Below are 23303 nucleotides of genomic sequence, written 5' to 3' on the forward strand. Positions count from 1 at the left end.
CACATTCCTCCATAAACGCTAATAATGATTCACCTAGTACATGCTATATTAATCTGGCTCTTATTTGCCTGTTTGTAAGCAAATTACTAATACATTTTCTCTTAATATTCCGTGATTGACAGGCTGGAATATTATAGAGATGGAGCGGATTAGAGACAGTGCAAATCCGTGCCTGTGCTTTAACTGTCATTGACTTTTCACTTAGCGTTGTTTGTCCTCACACACTGGCAGGCTGTCGGAGCTCGTTACCTCACTCGCACGAAGCAAAGGTTTCAGCCAAAGGTCTTCTTAGGTCCCGCACAGCTTTGTTTGTTGCTGTGGAGATAATTGGCTGGCGCAATTTCTTTCGAGTGCAAAATGTATTCACAGAAATTATTCAGTGTTGGAGTGTCAGGCTCTCTCACGGTGCGGTTCTGGTTTCCGCATATGCTCGAGAGAAGGGTTACATACACGTTTACATATTTGTTTGTGGTTCCTTTTTTCTACCCAAAATGCATTCAGCTGCAGTTGATAATCAGTAGGTTGGGCTACGCTTGGTGTCATTTAAAAGTTAAGTAAACACCATCTGTATACCTTGTAAGAAAAATAGCAGAACTACTTTTAATATGCAAACATACTGAATAAACATGAAAATGTTTGAGTTACAAGGACTTCAAAATGCCTTTCTGCCTACATTATACATAGAAAAATTGTTCAGTTTCATAATTAAACATATTATACATCAAATTCTTAAGACTATGCACAACAATTGTCTCAACAATCTATTTTAATCTATATTTTATTTTTATATATAATTATTGTATCTTATTTTGCTGCATGCTTAACAATCAGCCATAATAATAATTACTGTTCCCATTAACAAACTTAATTTAATTTGCCCTGTTCAGGTTGATGCCTCCATTCAGAATGTCAAAAGCATTATGACTGTGGTGGTCTACCTCCTACCCATTTGCTACAAGCTCATCAAGAAGGTAAGAGCAGATTGCGAGTGGAATTGGAGGCTTTCTGAACTCCACAGTGAGCAATGCGCCCATGTCATCATAATGACTCAAGTTTCAAGTTCAAGTTTGCTGACCACGGTGATGCAGTGAGCTATTGATTGCTTGTTGTTGCTCCTGCCATTATGGACCTAATGAAACCTCTCTCTCCCACCATAAGAGGTTTTCTGTAATGACCATAAACGCTGTGATGTCATACCGTAGTTACAGTGGGGGCTACATTTGCAAAGATCACACCGGAAACTGTTCCTACCATTGGATGTTTACAGTGCTTACAAGTCATTCTTAGGACTTGGTTGAGAACCGAGCCAAAATCTGGCTGAATGGCTTTAGGTCAACTAGCAGTCTCCAGTGCGAATGAATGAATGAATGAATGAAAATATGTTCATGAAGGTTCATAGAGCATAATGTAAAGTACACACAACTTGCATATTTTTCAATCTTGAATGCCAGATCTTTTTTTAACCAAAATAGGACTGAATTCCTATGCACTAGCAAAAATGGCATGAGCTATGTAGATCTCAAGATAGATTTTACCCCAACATTATTGCATTAAGTTTCTCAATTCTGAAGTTATTGAATTTCTAACACAAAAAAGACAAAACATTACTTGTTCAATAGTATTATAAGGCAAATGAATGTGTCATCAGTGATGTGCATGGTACAGTATTCATCATCTCTTGCTTAACTTTATTCTCATCTTAAATTGTATTACAATGTGTAACAATACCTGTTCCAAATTAGTGTTAGCTCCCTCACCTGGTCATTGAGTAGATTTCCTCATCTTTTTGTTTGCAGTATAAGTCTGAACGTAGCAGTGTGGAGTCTCCCCAGGGCTGGGCGGACAAGCAGCTGCCTACCCCAGTGCGTGACGACCCTCTGGACAACAAGAACGCCAATGGCTTTGGGGTCAAGTCTCTGGAGCAGCACGTGGCCAACCTCACCTTCCTAGAGAGCAAGTAGCCTAGCATCATCACTGTTGACCTGCCCTGGCTTTATGAACTTGAACCCCTTCACTGCAGAGCATCTCCCACCTTTCTCCCCCAGGGGGTGCCATAGAACCTCACTCGCAGAATCGGTTGCGGCCAAGCTAGCCTCATTTAGTGCCGTTCGCACATCCATCTATTTGTGGTACCTTTGTAGCGTTGTCCAGTCATCACTGCTGAGCACTGAGCATCACGTAAATACAACTGAGAAGAACGCATGCAATCTGTACATGGGTGTTTTTTAATGAATTCCTTTAAAAAAGTCTGTTTAGCTGCGAGCTGATGGAAGCTTTTAAATAGGCCCCGGACATGCTGTTGGTACAGAAGGATCTTTCTTCACAAATGAAAGGCACCTGGTTAATCTGGCACTCCTTCCATTTTATGAAAATTGTTGATAATGATCGGAAATTAGTATGAAACCCATCTGGTAGGGTTGTCTCTTGTGCATTTTAATACCAAAAAAGAAGAATAGTATAATTTTATTTCTTCTATCACATTTGGCTGGCTTATCGATTGAAAGCCTTGGGCCATTGTCTTAAATACCTCCATCACAACCTAGTTCAGTAGCACTTTTAACCGATTTTAATGCCTGAAGCATTTTACTGCTGTTTGACGGACACACTTGACTTTATTTCATAAATATGTATTGTGGTTTCCTCTTTTCCCTGCACAAATTCTACTTGGTCAAGCACAAAAAGTAGGCCCCAGTACACCCTCTTCCTGTGAGAAGCATTCCCTTCAGAAATGTACTTTCCAACGAAGACCTTGAGTATAAGCTGCAGTCGGACCTCTGCAATGTATTTTATGGTACTTGAAGTATTGATAAATGAGTGGGAGTAATATTTTGGTACTAACATTCAATGGACAGTGTGAAGAGTTAACTGTTCAGAAAATTAGAAAACCTGACTGAATGAAAGGACCCATGAGATGTATTTACCGAACTGCAGATGTCTGCAGAATATAGTTTTGGACCATTAATTGTTTTGACATCTGAATGATTAATAAACCAACAAAATTCTAAATATACACTATTTTTTCTTAAAGAACAAGTGGCTGAATGTGTCTTTTCTTCTGTGTACACAAAACAAATGTTCTTTTTGTTCATATTCTCCAATGTACGCAAATTGGTATAATTAAATAATATCGCACAGCAACCAAAGATGTTCACATGGAAAAGTACCAAATGCCTTGCGGGGAAAGAATGTGCTTGCGGGGAAAGAGTGTGTTTCTGTGCTTATAAATAAAGTTAGATCTTCAAAAGGCTACATTGATCTGAGCAGGAAAACAAATCTTTATTCTACAGTACCTTGTTGGATAACATTGTTCAGTACATGACAAAAGGGTAAAGGAAACGCAACGGCATGAAAATGCAGGGGCCTTGTTTATTTTGCCACCCTCCTTGCCAGTAAGTTTTATTTTGATGACAAAAAAAAGGAACACACTTATCCAAACTTTATACATTCATTTTATAACATAAAAATCTTCATTCTCAACTCAAAAGTAAAGGGCTCTGTAAAGGGCTCCACATTCCTTTAAAAATGATATACGGTACCGGTTCTCGATGTTTCAAAGAAAATGTAATCCATGCGGTTGGACACACTCATGGCTTATGGCTGTTGTGCCATGAGACGTCCGGTGCGGTGAAGTTCTCGGCCATCCCTGGAGATGGCAGGAAGGAGAAACACGGCCCTCCTCCCTCCCGTATGCACATGTTGGCCGGCACGATAACGTTCCCTTTCATCTCCAACTCTCCTCAGCAGGGCTCCTTATTCTCCCCGGTTCTTTTTAACACAACGTCCTCGTATTCTGCTCTGGTCAGAAGGCCTTCAGTGATGCTCTTGCTCTCCTCAAATTTTGGCAGGATGACTGCAATGTAGCCCTCTGTGGAAGGCTGGCAGGTGAGCCAAAGTGAGGAACATTATCATTTTCAGTCAAATGCATGAAAATTGGTAAAGATAGAAAATGGCACAGATAGACAAATATACACACTCAAACTGATATCCTGAAATTGAAAGAAAAGTTTTCAATTTGCCTTTGTATTTCTATAAATATATTGCCTGCAGATTGGACATGCAATTAATTCCTCATACCAAAGCAGTATTCCCATTGAGAAATGAAGTAAGGTGTGCAAAGAACAGCACTCCCCTCATAGGGGAGATTCATTTTCAGCTTGTTCACCTTTTCAAGTAAGAGGTTTGGCCTCTTGAGTATATCCTCATTGACTTCCAACAGACGGCCTCTTATGCAGCTGAGGAGAGAGATAGCAAAATGTTATTTTGCAGTGGTGGAAAAAAGCATTTAATTCATTTTTAAAAAGTGCTCCTTGGGTATTTTGCCCCCGAAACAGGATTACAGGAGACAAAATTCATTAGTTTCCATTCTCTGTAGCCAGAGGTACTTCATTAACATATAAATTTAACAAGACTCATTAGCATTGCAGATTTGGCCATAAACAAAAGCTACTGGAGCACAAGGAGTTTCTATATGTACTGTTCCCTGCGGCTCGTGCAATCCTGAAGAGTCCGGAAACAAAATGGTCTCACCTGAAAATGGTATATTCCTCCCCATCTGTGCTTGTGATTCTACACAGCGGAGCGAGTTCTGTCAGGAATTGGCCACCCTGGAGATATGAACATACATTATGTTACCTTGGATAAATGTTTGAGAACTTAACACAAGTAAAGAAAATTAAAAAGAGCAGGAAAAGCAAGCCTATAGAGTTAAGTGCATCACCAGATAAGATTCCCAATATTCTTACATTAAATTCTATATAACACTGATATACAAGTTAAGAGCATCTTGATATCCAGCTTGTTAGATAGTTTACTCTATGCACACCATGTGAATTGGAGTCAACCATAGATTGGTGTTGGGACTTCAATGATTTCTCTAGGCAAGGGAGTTAGTTGTGAAACTATCCATCAAAGATGCACAACAACAAAGAAGCAAACAGTCTGGCTTAATTCAGAACAGGGTTGAAACCCTGGGAAATGAAAGGCACAATTATTTAGATGCCCCAAATTAGTGTGCACAACATGAAAAAACATGGGTGCAATCATTGACCAAAGTCTGGATCTGGATCTTATCTCATCTGTTTAGGTTGCTCTAGGGGTGTTCATTGTGTGCTATTTGACAAGGTTTGACAAACCAAAATATGTTTTTTTAATTTTATTTATTTAGTAGCAATCAGTGAACCGTATATTCTTAAATATGTTGACTGATTTTATGGATGAGGTCTATAGGCATTTAATAATCTGAATCATAATTCCACTGACATGTTGAAATTATATACATAAATACTTAGTTAGCTATATCCAACAGCACTTTTGAGCCATAGTGTTAATGTTTGCTACATAGTAAATTATCTTGCATGATTATGGTGCATTGCATAGTGCCAATACCTGCATTTCACATACAATTGTCCAATAGTGGAAGCAGATTCACTTAGTTTTCAAAACCACATAGGGCTAGATGTACTCCAAACAACATTACAAATAAGCCTTGATGGACAGAATAACCTATATCCATCATTCAACGTAACCATCTTTTATTGTGCTTTGGTAGGTAAGAAAATATCATAATTTGGACTTCAATAATCTTGTCACATGGGTTTAGTATTGGATATGTGGTGTGGGTATGGCCCATCATGACTACCTACTCGTTTGGACTTCCCAGACACCTTGTTCTGAAGACGACTACAACCTGCACTGATCTGGTAAGTGATACTTTGAATCCTTTTATTTTTCTGTAGGATGGGGTGTGATTCTGCCAGTGTGATCACACAGATTCTGCACAAAAAAAGAGAGAATTAAATAATGCAAGCAATCAATGCTGTTAATCATCAATGCTGACCCAAACTCAAATAGAATTGAAAATGGCAGATGAAAGCATCTGAGCAGTCTTTCAAAATAGCAGCGAGTGGCCTTTCTTCCTTTCATTGTTCCAAAATGATATTAAGAGCATGCCACGATCATACATGCCCTGGTCAGTGCATGTGTATGGTTTGTACCTACCTGTTTGAATGTTGCAGGATACAGTGGTCCTCGCATGGTTTTCCCTTGAGATCTAAGTGGAAATGTCAAATTCGTTCGTTCCATTCAATCAGACGAGTTCGTGGTCACTTGTGTACAATAGCACAATACAATGTACAATAGCAAGTTGCCTGACCAGTCAAATGTATGCTGCTGGGCTAAAAGCAGCATATGTTGAAATGATTCCCAACGTTAGCTTCGCTAAATAGACAGTAACGTGTCTACTGAACACTTTTAAATAGTATATGTGAAATAAAGTTGTTTCTAAAAAAAAATAAAGTAAACAAACTACCAAGCAAACGACCTGAAAATGAATTACAATCATGCTAGCTAGCTACCATGGAATCAACAAAGTGTCACCGCACCACATAACATACCTGTTTTATACCAACGTGTGAAATATCGGTCGATTACAGACGGGGTCTCTCTATGCTGAACACCTTCCATCGGAAAACAAGGAATTACGGATAACTAGATTGAGTTGTCTAAGAAAGTATAAACATAGCTAGCTAGCCAATCATTTGACTGGAATAAACTGAGCACTAAACTAACTCAAGGCTCATGTATGAAGCTCTTGCGCTTATGTTTCGCTAACGTTTTCACAGACCGGAACGAAAAGCCTGTCACACTAAAACATGTCCGACCTTCATATAATTCCGTGTAGGTAACTCAAATTTCTTTTTTTTATAATCCAAGGTAGGCTCGTTATTAGCATTAAATAAATTCCCTTCCACGCCTGTTATATATGTCATTAATTAAATTAATTAAACGTTATAACCTTAATTGGGGTTAGAACTGCTAAGTTATGCAGATTGAAAGCAGTAACTATGTGTCATTTTAAAAGTAAAAGTATTTGTTCTATAAATGACAACATCATACGCATTCCCAAAGTTAATTTTTTTCCATCGCATGACAAAATCTTGACAGTACTATTTGGTCCATATTCACCTGCTCCAATTTACTGATCCCGATACTACTTGGATGGGAACCAAAACACTTCGCGATATACCAGCGTGATTACGGGTCACAATGGTTACGTACGTGCTGACGTCGAGTGTTTGGGTTAAGATCACACACAGCTGACGAATGGAAGGAAGGCTGCGTTTTGAACATAGCAACCTTCTTAAAATATGTTCCAAAATGTGAAGGTAAAAATTAACATGATAACTAAACAGCACGCTATGAAAGTACGAAACGTGCAACATAAATGTAATTGCATAGCAAGACAAAATAACGTTAGCTAACGTTTCCAATATTACAAATGAAGTGCAAGATAATTTAGCCAGGAAGCTAGCTTGGTTAGCAGGTTTACTAGTTCAAGTGCCTTAATCTGGCTAACGTTAGCTAGTTGGCTAGGAAGCTCATTAACAGAGAAGCAACGTTAGCTAACTATAGATATCAAGTTAATATTGTGTCGCCAATCAACAAATGATAACGTTACCGAACTACCTATATTTTTTTAACCTGATTGTTGATTATACGTTAGCCAGCTAACGTTATATTTTGGTAAAAGCTAGCTAGCTAGTTAGTCTACTCGTTTGGCTAAAATTGGGTAACTTGGCTAGCTAGTTTTTAATACCTCAGATAGTTATCTTAACAAGCCAGTCCTTTTGTTTGAGTTTGACTGGATAGCGTAACAAACAATACGCCTACAACTTCTATTTATACTTAGCTATAAAAATCGAAATAACGTTGGCTTGGTGTAGGTAGCTAAACGTTGCCTGCAAAGCTGGTTAGCTAGATGTTGTTATTCATATAGCTAGCTAATGTTAGCTACGTTGGCCATTAATTTACGAGAGTATGAAAATATGTATTTGCATCATAATTGAAATAACACTGTAGCTAGCTTAATAACGTTACCCTATTTGAAAATATTCAGTTGCTATTTCATGCTACACAAAGAAACCAAAATTCTGTGGATAGAGAGTGAACTTTAGGTACTCGTGTATTTTCCTCTATGAAAAATATGAAATGTCATGTAACCATGTATTGCCCTTAAACTACGAATCTAACCCTTGCTTTGTTCAATTTCTCAGTTGGGGCAAGGAACTCTAGAGATTCAGACAGGTTAACATGAGCAAGAAGCCTCCTAATCAGCCAGGAATCGTCTTTGAGATTGGCGCCAGGGTTGAAGCACAAGACTTCCTTCAGAAATGGTACAGGAACCTCCATTTGGATATGATTTTTTGGTCCCAGCACTTTTTGTGTGTATTCTTGAGTGGCCTCCTGATCCACTTCCCTGTGGTGTCTGTGGAATTTCCTTAGATACCCCTCACAGATTGAGAAGATTGTCTTTGAGGAGGGGAAGTTGATTGAGCGCTTGAGCACCAGAGCCACCAATATGAGTGGATTTTTTGGGGATAGCAGACTAGTGCTTCCTCTAGAGGGGCCAGCGCTCCACAAAGAGGGGCTAAAAGAGGAGGAGGAGGAGGAGGAGATTTCTGTTCTGTTCATGGTGCCTTCCCCAATGTTGGCCTTATTCCCAACCTACACATGAAACAAACCTGTTCAGCAATGTGTAGGTTTACAATGGTGAAGAATGAGGTGTGCCCATGTTTGTAGTAGCTGAAATCCGTGTGGGTAAAATCACCTTTAAAATGGATCTAATTGAATGCTGTCCTAACATGGTCTTTATAAGTGTGTGTCCTAAGTGAACTATTTAATGATGTATATTTTATAAACATTTCTACCAGGAGAGACACAGTGAGATGAGGGCATGTTGGCCTCTTGAGCATCCTTCATGTACAGAGAGCGCAGAGGACCAGTCAGAGTTACTGCAGTCAAGACAAGTAATATATCCCACAATGAAACCTTGTTTATTCATGGAGAGTGTAACTGCCAATGTGAGGGTGTCCATGTAGTCCTGCAAACATGGCTTGTTTTGAAGCCATGTTGAAATGATTTGCTTGCGCAGGTCATAAGGGAGATAGAATAAATTAATTCTGGTGAAAAGGAGGTGGAATTGTCACTGTGAACTGGAAATTGGTATTCCATATTATTTCTTTTTTGTCATTGGTAATGTCACATTTGTTTAGAATACCCAAGGGTCTTAAAATCTATACACGGTCCATTCCCAAACTGTTTCCAAATGTTTAAACCAATGAATGCCCCAGACACATTTCAAATCTTGTATTCCAGTGTGGTCTTGTTTTTCATTTCTTCAGAACTTAAACTAGTTCTGTGACAGTATTGGCCAAAGTATTGTGAGGCTTCATGTGACCCTCAAAGTAGGTGGATCATGTTTTCAGTGGCTTGCTATTTTAACCATGTTAACCAATTATGGTGCCGTCTCTCAGAGTGCAGTCTCAGATGAGTCAGTGACTGACAGCACATCCCCCTCGTTTTAAGTCTTGATGAGTACATTTTAGTTTTGTGCCATCTTGGAAGTGCCAATCACTATTCTTCAGAATCAGGAGTGTGTGACTATTTTCAATTAATGATGCGGTTATCCTTTGTAGTGTATAGGATAATGTCACATAATTGTTTACACAAGTATGTACTTTTCCATCTGTATGTATCCATGTAAGTACTTACTTTAATGTATCCTTTATAGGTACTTCCATAAGTCTACTCTTTTTAAGATTGGCGTTCTCCATAATGAATTTTGTTTTTGAATTCCCAAAGTTTATGTGTTTGTCCTGTGGATTTTGTTTCTGGTGCAGGATTTGAGCTCAGGGGAGGAGGTGTTGGCCAGGTGGACGGACTGCCGTTACTACCCGGCTAAGATCCAGTCCGTGCACAAAGAAGGTGAGCAAGCTGCAGTGACTTCGCTTGCATTTATACAGCAACCTTGCGTACACGGACGATTGCTTTGGTTTATGATAGCGCCTTTGTGATCTTGTGAATGTCGTATTTTCAGGAACATACACTGTGCAGTTTTACGATGGAGTTATCCGGTGCATGAAAAGGATGCATATCAAGTCTATGCCTGAGGATGTGAAGGGGCAGGTAAGCTACAGTGAAGGAGATTTAAATCTTAACACCCTCAATTTAATATGCCACACTGCACAACGTAAACTCTTATGTTATTTGTACTCGCAATGCAATTCCCTTGTTAAATCCGCTAAGCGAAATCATACATCAAAGGTTTTGGTCTTGACAACTATTCGAATTTCATGTTGTCACACATTAAACAGTCGTTTGGAATTCTCAGTTTTAAACCTGGATTACGCATATTTGTGTTACAAGATCATTCCACAGACCAGAGATGTTTTGAAACCTCACAATTCATTTCAGTAACATCTATTTAGATTTTAAAATCTCTTTTTTTATTTAGTGGAATTGTAAATTGCTGGTGGTAAATTTAAGAAGCATTTTCTAAAGGTCCCATATTGTGGAAAATAGCATTTCCCTTGCTGTGTGGATTAAAAAGGCGTTGAAGGTGTTATAAAAACACTGAAAGTATAAAAATGCACAGTCGGCAAATAAATAGACATAGTCCGTGTGATGAAAATGTGCATTTTAAATGAGCCTTCTGGAACGACATTACAATGATACACTTGTTTGCTTGAGCTTGGCTACCTTGTAGGCGGAACAAATCCAAGCGCAGAACACAGGTTCACTGAGATCAATGAGCCTTAAAGACACAGTCACGAAAACAGCCTGTTCTTGGTAAAGCTCATGAGAGGTGTTGGAGAATGGACATGTAAAACTGGATAGAGATTGTTTTTGGTACTTAAAACCGTGCAAACGTCGTCTTACGGATATCCGGATAGAAAGGTGTACAATATGGGACCTTTACGTGACAATGGTAATAAGATGTTAATTGTTGCCCTCATGTTTTCATTTGGTGGAGCTCCATAGTGTAGTTACGCCATCTCTCCCTCTCTTTTTTAGAAGGTAAGAGGCGACAGAGAGCTGCGTTTATTGTGACGGACAAAGGACGTCAATGGCGTCTTCTGTGCTCCAACAGCGGTTCAGGGAGACAGTGACCAAACCTCTCTTCATTTCTCCTCCATTGCATTAATGTGTTACGTTTTATGAAATCGTAGAGCTCAAGATATTTTGGATAACATTATGTGTTAAAAGCTTTTATTTTTTTTAAGTTTTTTTTTTTTTTGTGAAAAATCTCGCATTTTTATGCTTTACCATAACACATTAACTTCCATTTACTTCAAAACATCTACGCACCTAAAGTCTAGATGATAAGTTAAAAAATACTGTAATTGAACCAAAATATAATTTAGCAATTATGTCCTCTAATATGTTGTTAAGCCATGAGTGAATATTACTAAACAGTTTAAATATTTGTGTTGATTGTAGTTGCTGTGAGCTAAAATCTTTTTTATAGTCTCATGTTGGCACTTTGGGGCTGTATACAAAGATAATTTGGGGGGGAACAGTTACCACATTTTGTGTTACATCTCACTCGTGAAATTCAATATTATTCCCACCAGATAATTGCAGGCTAATTACCAGACTTTGCTTCGCTTCCTGTGGTGGGAATACAGATATTCTTTTAGCCTAAAGCCCAGATATACCACATCTGCTTTTACTAAATAATTTTCAGTTGTGAATACAGCATCAGGGTTGGGTCTTATGTGTAGTCATGTGCCTAGGTGTAGTCGGAGAGACTCCATGGTAACAGATGGCCAGCTCCTGAGTTCCTTCCATCCTCTAGTTCTTAACTACAGGGGGTTCAGGTTGGTGATTGGACTGTCTGTTGAAGAAGGAGACAATATACTTTATTGAACCCTGCCGGATAATTTGTCCTGTGCGTTTCACCCATCCTAGTTACTTAGGAGCAGTGGGCAGTCACCGTGCAGGGTGGGGTTAAGGGCTTTGCTCAAGGGCCCAATGGCTGCATATACTATTATGGCTACACCGGGGCTTTTACCACCATCCTTCCTGGTCCCAGTCATGTACCCTAGCCACTACGCTACAGGCTGTCCAAAAAGATTAAATTAAATTAAAATTGCATTAGGCTCATGAATATTCATGAGGACACAGTCCTAAACAGAACATCCACTTCCCTTCAGGAATTGTCATAATTTGATTCATCCATCAAATTGGAGCACATCAGCTTTAGGGCCCAAACATACCATTGAAAGAATACAGAGTTGGCCATCTGGTTAGTCTAGAGAATCCATGGTGTAGTTCTTAATTTCTCAATGGGTGCCAGTCAGCCATTTTGTCCGGGTCAACAGGACTGGATCGCCCTGGTGAGAGCCGCCACCTCCGCCGCCAAGAGAAAGCAGTGCCCTGGGGCCGAGGGCAGCAGGGAGAAGAGGGACGGGAGGTCAGGCGATGAAGCCGGAACGCCCCCCTCAGACGAGGCCTCGGGCGAAGAAGAGACCGACTCTGCCGCCAAATCAGGTAGCAACCCCGCTCTCCAAGTCAACATGTTTCTTTTGTTTTTCATATCTTTATTCAGCTATTTCCTCTCATCAACAGCAATAATTACAAATCAAGAATAAGGTACTATTCCATTTCACTAAGTCCGCTTTTTTGGGGAACAGCCTACTGTGTATAGTCTTTCCTATACACAGTTGTGCTGACTTACCCTTTAAGCCTGCTATATTACAGTGACTTACTTGTTGATGTTAGAAGTAAAGGAAACATTTGTCATTGTTTTGAGAGCTCCTGTTACTTTTGTAAATGTCCCTGTTGAATTATATTTCTTCATGCACAGCTGTTTATTGAGGTTCTGACTTAAATAACAATACAAATTATGGCACATTCATTGTAGCTCCATACTAGTGTATTTATACAGTTATTAGCCTGATATAATGGCAGCTTGTCATCATTCGCTGTCCACAAATCCCTGCCTTTTAATCCCTTTTATTTAAAGCAAAGCTGGGGTCCATCGGCGAGGGAGAAGTGAAGCTGTCCGCAGATATGCCGGAAGAAGCTAAATCAAAAAGAGAGAGAACGAAATCCAGTTCACATCCCTCAAGGAGGGCCCTCCTCACCAAATTCAGAGGTGACTTTTTTGTATTGCTTGGTGAAATGCATGACAAAACCCTCCCTGTGAGAAAGCCTTCATGAGATCAGCAGCAGACACATACTGTGATTATAATCTGCTGTTTCCTGGGTCCTTAGTCTCCGTGGCGAAGAAGGAGGAAGAGACTGAGCTCAAAGAAGAGAAAGGGAATGCTCCAGGAACTCATGAAGAGGTATGCAAATATTACTCCACAGTCACCATAAACAAGGCATATAAAAACTGCCTCTGCTTGGTTTTACACTGCTTAATGCATTTCAATAAATTCTCCCTTGTAAATTTGGTTACAGTACAAGGATGGTATTATCAATAAGAGTGATGTGTTTTTGCTGCAGTGTTTTTAAAGCGAAATTCATTATTTATAAATCCGGTCTTTGACAGCTTTGCAAATTGCTCTTTAAGGTCCCTTCTTGGTTTTTATTATTTTTTTGTGAGAAATACTGCAGGAACCATTGACTGCCATTTTGTAAATGTAACTTGTCATTTCTGCACTTTCTTAACCTATTCAATCCCAAGCCCAACATGAAGTGGCTTCACCCAAATTCCAAGGGGTTTTGGCTTTGGCTGAGAAAATTGAGAAAATTTAATTGGGTTTTAATGGGGCTGAAAACGATAGTAAAGCAGTCATTTTGATTGATTGAAAAGGTCTAAGGTCGAGAGTATTAGGACTGAAAGGGTTAAGGTATTAGGACTGAAAGGGTTAAACGAAAATGGAAGTGAGAAGAATATATGACTGTTATTTTCGTTCCTCTGAACTTCCTCTCAGGGGTCTTGCGTGGGCGCAGACGGGCTCAGGAAGGCGGGGGTGCCACAGCGTTTCGCTGCCACGGCCAGCACGGGCCAGAGCGGCCAGCCCAATCAGAGCGGGGCAGATCCTGTGACCACGCCCACCGCAGAGGCAGAGCGGCCGCCCATTGGTCCTCCCAGCGCCAGGCCTGGTGAGTGAAGTGCAGCTGAGCTCCTTACCCCCACTGTCCCACCCACACCGGCCTCTGCGTATTACCCTGGCTCTTCAGTGACCTTTGAAATCAAATAATATGATCTGTGCTCTACCAGGCAGACAGCTGGACTTGTTTGTCTATTGTAGCAGCCACCTGGGGAAAGCAGTAGGCCGGCAAGGCAAGTCAAATGTAGCAGTGGTTATTGGGTTTCCCAGAACACCAAGGGATGAACCCTCCCTACTCAGTCTATAAGTATCGTGGATTCTTAAATGACCACTGAGAGTCAGCATCTCGGGTTAACATTTCCTCCAATAAAGTCCCCTCCTTCAGCACAGTGTCCCCATTATTATTGTGTGGGAGGAAAAGGAAGGGAGGGCAGTCCTAAAGTACTGGTCCAAATGTATCTCCAGGTCTTCCGTTCAAGCACATGCTAAGCCCAGCTCCACTGAGCTACTACAGTTTGGGATGAGTCTTCAAGGTCATCTACTACCATGTACTGCCAAAGGGTTATTTGTATATTAGTGATGAGAGAGATTTATCTCCGCTTTTATTTTTCTCTGGCTAGCTGTAATTTCGGTGCTGTTTTTGTTTGTGCCGTATATATTGTACAAAGGAAACGGCGGGAAAATTAAAGCAAGGAAAGTAGAAAAATTTTGTAATCTAATTTTGTATTTCTGGACAATTAACTCAGTTAGGGAAACTGGAGACGGTAAAGGATAGTCACTGCAAAATCTGGTACATAACAATAATGTTCTCATCAGCAGTGCCCACGGGTCCTAGTTTATGAAACTATTATGCAACGGTTTTGTAGATTTAATACATAATGCATAATGGGTGAGTTCTCCTGGTCCTTAAGGCATGTAGTCCCACGGTCTGAAGTCAGTTTCATAACTTGGAGAAGAACTTGACTTGCAGCAATAATCAGACACCTAAGGGAAACCTTAGCTTGCTCTCTAAAAGAAGTGATTGCGGGTTCAATTCCAGACCGTGGAGTGCACCACTACACTGAGGCCCAGTACTTGAGCAGGACACCTCTTCTCCCTTGAAGAATGGTTTTACAGTCCTGCTTTTTCCCTCCTGGCCAGTGGTCCTCAGGAACTACATTCATTAGTTATGCCATTTGTCATTTTTAAGCAACCCAGTGCTTTCAGCTTTACAACCTTTTCATATATCATCGCCCAAATTTTAGGGGACCGAAAGTAATTGGACAAATTAGCACAAACTGTCATCCTATTCAGCCAGTTGTCCAATTACTTTTGGACCCCTAAAATCGGAGGGGACTATGTATAAATATGGCTACAATTCCTAAACTGCTTATCCATTATGGATGTAAATGACCTCAAATGAATGCTAAAAATATACACTTTAACCACATAGTGATTGTTTTATATCTACTGTTTCTTTGCTGCAGTACAGAGCGAATACAACAAAGAATGCGTCACTGTCCATATACTTACGGACTGCACTGTACATGAATGTTTAATCTACTGTGCCAGAGTTGGTGAACAGGGAGGTAACGGTGACGATGTCGGGAGCAGCCATTTTATCTCCTATAAGGGCAATAAAGGGTATTTGTACTATGTCCTGGAGCAGTGCGCCGTTTCATTTGTTGTTTTGTGTCTCAGATCCTGAGGAGATATTCTGAGGTAATTGTTTTCTGTTTCTTTATAACTGCAGATCTGAAAGGTGCTACTAGAACCCCAAAGCTAAACAAGCATTCCAGGGAACCCAGTATGTGCACAAAGTCTACATTTACTTCTGTTGCCTGAAGTGTTGTTTCATTGCTTGAAGTGTGATGTTACTTTGTAGCATATAAATCTGTCTGTCTGTCTGTAAGTCTCTATGTCTGACATAATTTTGTCTGTATGTGTCTCTGTGCCTGTCTGTCGCACTACATACAGTATCTTTCTGTGGTCTGCCACAGAGAGATAATGCTTATATGAATTTCGATGCCTTTAGATCTCTGTCCATTCTGAGGGACATGTTCGATGTCCCTCAGTCTATAGGAGTTTTATGATATTTAGGCACATGCAAAAATCAAATGTCCTCCCGTTGTAAACGCAAGCCTTTTCTGTTTTCCGTTCAGTAATGAACACCATTAAATTGGAGGACCCTACCTCGCCCCACGACCTGGACCACAACAAGTTCAAGTGTCAGGTCTCGGGCTGCTCGAAGGCCTTCCGCAAAGCCAAGCTGCTGGACTACCACCTCAAGTACTACCACAACGCCGACAAGGAGGCGGATTCAGAGACGGGGTCGCCAAACAGGGCCGCCCGCACCAGGACCTCCTCCGCATCTACACCCTGCACCACTCAGCCCGAGGGACCCAGCAACAAGAGGCGGAGATGTGCCTCCACCTCCGCCTGTGTGTGAAGGAGCATTAAATCCATAAAATTTACATTCTTCATTTTCATAGTTTTCAGTCTTTTGTCTAGGAGAATGGAGGGTCACAGTGATTTATATAACTACTGCGTCTGCTGTTACTCATCCCGCTGTGCGGAATTACTTTCGATTGCTCTTCATTGAGCAATTTGCATCAGAGCGTTGGTAATTCGAATGCTGAACTGCAAGTTGTTGAAGGAGAGCGAAACATTCCCACCTGGGTATCAGTAGCTGTGTCTTATTGGCTGATAGGGGATTTTTGTGAAGAATATGAAAGTCGTGTTTGGAGGAGCCTATTGCATTTACAGTGTTGGAGTAATTTGAATCTTTAAGTCCAAATGTCCGATGCCATCTAGTGTTATAATAGAATGAGCTATCAGGCGAATTGTTCAGAAGTGATGTTATTTTTCACATTCGATATTCTGTTACTGACCTGTGGATTGATGTTTTCGTCATTCTTCCCTGGCTAGCCGTGTCCCCACAGGAGCACCCCTTACATCTGGACTCTAGCGCGGTCCGTCTGAAACCCCCAAAGTTCGGTAAGAAGAAGCGCTCTTCGGCCTCCATCAGCTCGGAAGGAACCGAGGATTCGCTCCCACCACCTCTGCCCCTCCCGCCGCGGAACAGGTCCTTTGAGAGTCTCCATGAAAAGATCCTGAAGAAGGTCATCGAGAAGGACAACTACCCAGACCCAGGTCAGTACTGACCACCCTACTGAGTGTGGCCTACACAACCACCCAGACCCAGGTCAGCACTGACCACCCTACTGAGTGTGGCCTACACAACCACCCAGACCCAGGTCAGTACTGACCACCCTATCGAATGTGGCCTACACAACCACCCAGACCCAGGTCAGCACTGACCACCCTACTGAGTGTGGCCTACACAACCACCCAGACCCAGGTCAGTACTGACCACCCTATCGAATGTGGCCTACACAAACACCCAGACCCAGGTCAGTACTGACCACCCTATCGAGTGTGGCCTACACAAACACCCAGACCCAGGCCAGTACTGACCACCCTGTATAACAGTGTGGCCTGCACAACTACCCAGACCCAGGTCAGTACTGACCACCCTATCGAATGTGGCCTACACAAACACCCAGACCCAGGCCAGTACTGACCACCCTGTATAACAGTGTGGCCTGCACAAACACCCAGACCCAGGTCAGTACTGACCACCCTATCGAATGTGGCCTACACAACCACCCAGACCCAGGTCAGTGCTGACCACCCTATCGAATGTGGCCTACACAAACACCCAGACCCAGGTCAGTACTGACCACCCTATCGAGTGTGGCCTACACAAACACCCAGACCCAGGTCAGTTCTGACCACCCAACTGAGTGTGGCCTGCACAACCACCCACACCCAGGTCAGTACTGACCACCCTACTGACTGACTGTATAACAGTGTGGCCTACACAAACACCCAGACCCAGGTCAGTACTGTCCATCATCAACAGCAACAGACTTCCAAACTGCACTTTTTGAGCGCAGCCAAGGTTCAATTCAATCTTCGCTTTTTTTTGCAACGGAAATGGCAGTCTTGTTTAAAATTACCTCTTACTCCGACAGCAGTGTGGAAGCAATTCAAGGAAATTGGTTGTCTTGTTACTTTAGCAAAGCAAAGGAAATGTTAATAATGGCTCTGGGAGATGGATATCTGTGCTGTTTCATAACAAAAAGAAATCAATACGATGCCTTGAGTCCAAATTTAAGACAGCTTTGAGAAATAGCATCGCAGCTTCATGTCCAAGCCTCAAGCACAGGCTGTTGAAAAATAACAGGCAAATTAATTGCACAAATACCTTTAAAGTATTGTTCTTCTGAAAGAAGAGTGTTTTCCTTTTGAAAATTGTTAAAAACTAATTGTATGGTGTCTGCATTTATGGCCATTTTGTTGTATGTAGGTTACATAAAACAAAATGCAACATAGAAAACAAATTTGATGTAAAAACACGACAAACATGTTCACTTCAACTAAGCTCATTTAAGTGCTACACATTATCACGAGAATTTATGAACAAATGAAAATGAGTTGCAAAATTGCTATGCAACCAAAACATATATCTACATCCCTGGATAAACAAGCATAATCCTTATTCTTCTACCAGGGAGTTTTTTTTTTTTTTTTTACACTTCTCTGCTTACTGGTTTTTGCTCAGTTTTCCTTCTGGTACTCTGTGAAGCATCTTTGTGACAGTGCTATACAAAGTTGATTTGAATTGATTCAATAAAATGGCTTCCTCTCCAGGACTGCTGAGACTAGAGAAGAAAGTGAAACTTGAGGAGAAATGCCAGCCAGCAGGTACCATCTCCTCTCACATTTGACTCCTTTGCTAATGGCATATATCAGCCATCTTTTCTATTAGGACTAATCCATGCCTTTCTGGTCTCAGTCTATTTCACCGGAAAAAAGAAAGAAAAGGACAGAGAAAGGAAAGAGAAGAAAGAGCGAGACCCCTTCAAGATGAAACTGAAGAAAAAGAAGAAGAAGAAAAAGAAGTGCAAGCAGCACAGTAAGTGTAGCGCTGTTGGGCCGCTCTTCCAGAGGCCCTACGCTGCTCAAACCCGGAACTTTCCAGGTTCCTTTGCTGCTCCCAGCCCCATCCCTCCCATAAAACTCCCACCTTCCTGGAGATTCTGTGTGTTTCTTAGTGTGTTTGTTTCAGAAGTTTGAAAGAGATACTGGCACTTAATCTCAAAGTTTGTTTTGTTGAGTGCCTTTTAATGCTACATTTTCAGATTCTTTACTCTGGTTTTACAATTGGTCGATATATATGCCTCCCGTTTTATGGCATTTTTTTTTTTTTAGTTCTCAATTGGTTCTTTCAGATTGAAGATATACCGATATAAATAAAATGTAGTATCACTGTGATTATTGCCCGTTTTAGTACTAGGATTAGTAGTAGGAAACATTCTTGTTTGAACAGTGACTAATGGCGGTTGCAGGTTGACATTGATTGAATTGATATTGTTAAACTACAGGGAAGGACCTGAGTTTGGCTCCTCCTCCTCACCATGTGACCGCTCACTCTCTGCCCTGCCCCCCCAGGTTACTCAGGCTTCGAGGATGGCCCCCTGTCCTTCCTGGAGCGAGGCTCCTCCCCCCTGAGCCGCGGGTCCCCCGGCACCTTCACCGTGCGCAGCGGGGGTACCCCCTGCAGGAGAACGACCTTCCAGTACCCCCGCGCCATCCTGTCTGTGGACCTGACGGGAGAGAGTGAGTCAAGAGTCAACTTTACTGCAGAAACTTACTTCATAAGCTGCGCCGTTGTGGTTTTAAAACAAGAAAAGGGTGGCATTTAATTTGTGGCACCTGTGGGTTTGGGGCCTCTAATATTTTTGGCAGAGTGTCGTTTTTACGACAGTGCCGTGAAAAAGTATGTTCCCCTGAATTCCTCTGTTATTTTATATTTCCCTGACCCATAGGGACCGGGCCACAATCGAGGCTTTCTATTATCCGTGTCTGACTTACCTAAAAATGTGCATTCGCGAGAAGGCTTACACAGTACGTACAAGGATCTGCTCCACTGCGCTTGTGTTGTTTGCAAAAGTACCAATGGCAGTGCCCTGGTTTGGGCATCAACAAAGATTTTACATGGTAGGAAGATGCAACTGGCGCCTTTCCCTGCTATTTTTTGGCCAAACAACAGGAAGTGAGTAGGCATGCGCAGTAGTGCTTTTCAGCGGACAGTGACGGTAGGGACAAGTAGTAGTCATTCACCTACTAGCTAACATGTAAGTACTCACTATTACAATTCATACAATGTAACATTCGCGATTACTACCTAGCTGGTTAACATAACAGCTTACCTAATCAATCTTAGCTCATTGACATTACTGCCTAGCTTAGCTGCTTGGCTAGCTTGGCTTGCTTCTGACCGGCGCTAGTATGATTAAAAGTTGATTTTCATTGGATTATCACAACAGTCACGGGTTGTATGCATTTATACTGGGTCTTGAAAACTTCAGCATGCATAATCTGGGAGAAAAGGGGAATATGTTTTATTTCATCTTTCTAGAAATTACCCATTTAGCTAACTGTTTTGGTAAAACTCAATTCATTCTGTGAGCGACTGTTGTCTGTCTAATAAAGTACCAGTGCGGACGTTCCAGGCCTGAAGTGCGGCCTCTCGCTCCGCCTCCCTGTGTGGCATCAGTGAGCAACCAGCCATAGGAAATGAATGAGTGACGTCACAAGCACCAGCCCATATTTTTCCACGGTCTATGGGGTGAAGCCATAGAGTTTCTGCCACACATACTTCCCCTTAAAAATCTGGTTTAGCTACATCAGGGTCTGGCTAAACCGGATTTTCCTGGTCTCGTTTTCGCACTGAATGGTTTACTCAGGTTTCTTTTTTCTAATATTACATTTTGCCTAAAGATCTGAAATCATTCTTCATACAGAATAATAGCAGAAATCAGGAAAGGCGCAAATTCTTTTTCACGGCCCTGTTTGTTGATAGGCTCGTGGTTGGGTCACGGCAGTGTGCTGCTGGCTGTGTTTTGAGCCCAGAGGCGGAGCCGCGGCCCCTGTGTTGGGCCCCCTGTGATAGTGCTGCTTGTGTGCTCCTCTCAGACCTCTCAGACGTGGAGTTCCTGGAGGACTCGTCCACAGAGAGCCTGCTCCTGAGCGGGGACGAGTACGGGCAGGACCTGGACTCGCTCACCATGGAGGACTTCCAGGAGGAGGCCGACACTGCCGAGATCGTGCGCTGCATCTGCCAGACCCAGGAGGAGAACGGCTTCATGATCCAGGTGTGTGTGTGTGGGTGTATCTGTGTGTGTGTGTGTGTGTGTGGGTGTGTGTGTGTACATATTGGTGTATCTACATGTGTGTGTGCTTGTGTGGACATATTGGTGTATCTGTGTGTACAGCACAAGTCAATAGTTTGTACAAACCTTGCCCTTTTTTGCTTTTTGTCATTGATGACAGAGGAAATACAACATTAATCAGAAAAAGCAGAAAAGGGCAAGGCGTGTCCAAATCTTTGCCTAGTACTGTATGTCTGTTATAAAACTGCGTAACTACATTGATAATACATTGGTATAATCATTATGAAACAGACATTCCCTTTAAATTGTGATCTCATACTGACGAGTTGGAACTTATCTTAGAAGGGGAACTTATTTTTGGCGACGCGGAAACAAAGCCAACGATGGGTCAGGTGAAAGCGCAGAGCTACAGGGGTATCTTATAGCCACAGTGGCCGTGTCATTGTGTGTGAAATGATCCCATTCCCCCTGCTCTCCTCGCAGTGTGAGGAGTGTCTGTGCTGGCAGCACAGCCTGTGCATGGGCCTGCCTGAGGACCGGCTCCCGGAGCAGTACACCTGCTACGTCTGCAGAGACCCGCCCGGTGAGCCCAGCACTGACAACACATTCATCTGTCACGCTCTTAGCACAGTCAGAAAACTATTATTTCCATGTCTTGGTTTTTGGTGCTTTACATTTTTGTATGAAACCCTTAAAATAAAGTGATTAACTTTATTTTTTGAGAACTGTTATATACCGTTACATTATATTGTATTTAGCAGAAACTATTATCCAAAGCAACGTACAGAAAAGGGCCACTTGTTATCCAGTAAAGACTAGTTTAATAGCTACTACATTAAATTGAGTTCAATAGCTACTGCAACCTTAAGCTCAATTTTTATACGAGTGTACTATTTATTGTATGCATTAAAGATGTGATTTATAAAATACTGTCTCCTTCATGAGCTAGCGCTGAATAACGTGCGTTGCCGCTACGGTTAATCTCTTTGCAGGGCAGAGGTGGAGCGCCAAATACCGCCACGACAAGGACTGGCTGAACCGCGGTCACCTCTACGGCCTGTCCTTCCTGCCGGAGAACTACTCGCACCAGAACGCCAAAAAGATAGTCTCGGCACACCAGCTACTGGCCGACGTGTTCAGCGTCAAAGAGGTGCTCCATGGGCTACAGCTCAAAATGGGCGTGCTACAGTAAGTTTTAATTCCATATAATACTACTTTATTCAGCAGATCCTTTTATCCAAGGCGACTTACAGTTGATTAGACTAAGCAGGTCCGCTGATGAGATACAGTTTTTTTTGTCCGTGCTTAAGGCTTGCATTGCCTGTGTTGTCACAGTAGCCTGCTATGGGGAAGTCGCTTTGCCTCGCTAGTGAAATGGCTGAGCTACTAACATGCTTTAATGTTTAATTTAAGTTAAGTGAGCTTTTGTTTTGTTCGCTGTTGGTTAGGGTATGCTACCATTTTTTTCTGTAACAAAATATTAGTCTACCGTTATGGCACAATTTCCACTTAAGTGTTGGTGTAAATATTTAGTAGTTACTAAGCTCGACGTATAAACTAGTTTTGATTTTGTAATGAGTAAACATTGATTAGTTGAGACTTGCGTTATAACTAGCCTATGTTTGAACTAACATACAGCTCATGCAACCAGCCCCTGGTTTCTGCTCAATTTTCCTTCTGTTTCGCTGTAAAGCATCTTTGTGGAAGTTCTCTGTAAAAAGCGCGAATACAAAATCGATCAAAATAGCTTCCCCTATCGAGTCCATTTCCTCACCAGGTGTCTTCCTACGTCACATACGAGCAGTTTTTCTTGTCACCTTTGTACTTTGCTCTGTCGTGTTGGTGGTGATAGCTGTGCTTTCCTTCGCTATCTAAAGGAATAAACACAACCCCAACCTGCACCTGTGGGCCCAGTCGTGGGTGAACCTGGAGGAGGACCAGCCCATGGGCGGCCGCCCGGCCCGCGTCTTCTACCAGGAGCGGCTGGCCGAGGAGCCGGTCCACAGCTCCAACCCCGACGCCTACATCGCCAGCGAGCACAGCTACCAGAAACCCGCCAGCCTGGGGCTGGACCCCTGGCCCGCCCCCCACCCGCTGGGCCTGGAGGGGGAGGAGGTGCCTGACATGGAGGCTGACGCCCCCACCGGCCGCACGGTGAGGTTTTGCCTTTCACGTTTACATTTTTAATCCAATAGCAGACACTTTTAATCCAGCGTGATTTAGAAGTGCTGAGAAGTTCCTC

At 42.1% G+C, this 23303-nt stretch overlaps 3 protein-coding genes across 4 annotated transcripts in view; 2 read left to right on the forward strand and 1 right to left on the reverse strand.

The window, feature by feature from the left end:
- ctnnal1 (catenin (cadherin-associated protein), alpha-like 1) overlaps window positions 1–3033 on the forward strand; it is a 70076-nt gene extending 67043 nt beyond the window's left edge. The window contains exons 18-19 of the mRNA XM_061255355.1: window positions 888–971; window positions 1797–3033. Coding sequence (XP_061111339.1) covers window positions 888–971; window positions 1797–1961 — 249 coding nt within the window. The 3' untranslated portion in view covers window positions 1962–3033. The remainder of the gene's footprint in view (window positions 1–887; window positions 972–1796) is intronic.
- A 309-nt stretch (window positions 3034–3342) lies between these two features.
- On the reverse strand, window positions 3343–6704 carry abitram (actin binding transcription modulator). The gene is made up of 6 exons (XM_061255356.1): window positions 6393–6704; window positions 5998–6049; window positions 5643–5772; window positions 4528–4604; window positions 4163–4232; window positions 3343–3875 (listed from the first exon to the last, which is right to left on the reverse strand). Exons 1-6 carry the CDS (start codon window positions 6460–6462, stop codon window positions 3738–3740), a joined length of 537 nt encoding a protein of 178 aa, XP_061111340.1. The 5' UTR covers window positions 6463–6704; the 3' UTR covers window positions 3343–3737.
- A 354-nt stretch (window positions 6705–7058) lies between these two features.
- LOC133137786 (PHD finger protein 20-like protein 1) overlaps window positions 7059–23303 on the forward strand; it is a 21418-nt gene continuing 5173 nt past the window's right edge. Inside the window, exons 1-18 of one of the 2 annotated variants that reach the window (XM_061256130.1) lie at window positions 7059–7163; window positions 8052–8171; window positions 9678–9762; window positions 9875–9963; window positions 12162–12330; window positions 12806–12937; window positions 13057–13130; window positions 13722–13893; window positions 15574–15627; window positions 15983–16261; window positions 16749–16973; window positions 18537–18590; window positions 18682–18801; window positions 19338–19505; window positions 20865–21043; window positions 21545–21644; window positions 22054–22249; window positions 22939–23215. In XM_061256130.1, the coding sequence (XP_061112114.1) occupies window positions 8169–8171; window positions 9678–9762; window positions 9875–9963; window positions 12162–12330; window positions 12806–12937; window positions 13057–13130; window positions 13722–13893; window positions 15574–15627; window positions 15983–16261; window positions 16749–16973; window positions 18537–18590; window positions 18682–18801; window positions 19338–19505; window positions 20865–21043; window positions 21545–21644; window positions 22054–22249; window positions 22939–23215 (2376 nt within the window). In that variant the 5' untranslated portion in view covers window positions 7059–7163; window positions 8052–8168. Of the gene's footprint in view, window positions 7164–8051; window positions 8172–9677; window positions 9763–9874; window positions 9964–10851; window positions 12331–12805; window positions 12938–13056; window positions 13131–13721; window positions 13894–15573; window positions 15628–15982; window positions 16262–16748; window positions 16974–18536; window positions 18591–18681; window positions 18802–19337; window positions 19506–20864; window positions 21044–21544; window positions 21645–22053; window positions 22250–22938; window positions 23216–23303 lie in introns of those variants that run through there. The other variant, XM_061256131.1, reaches the window with a different exon arrangement.

This window comes from Conger conger, chromosome 9 (genome assembly GCF_963514075.1).
Source record: "Conger conger chromosome 9, fConCon1.1, whole genome shotgun sequence".
Taxonomy (NCBI): Eukaryota; Metazoa; Chordata; class Actinopteri; order Anguilliformes; family Congridae; genus Conger; species Conger conger.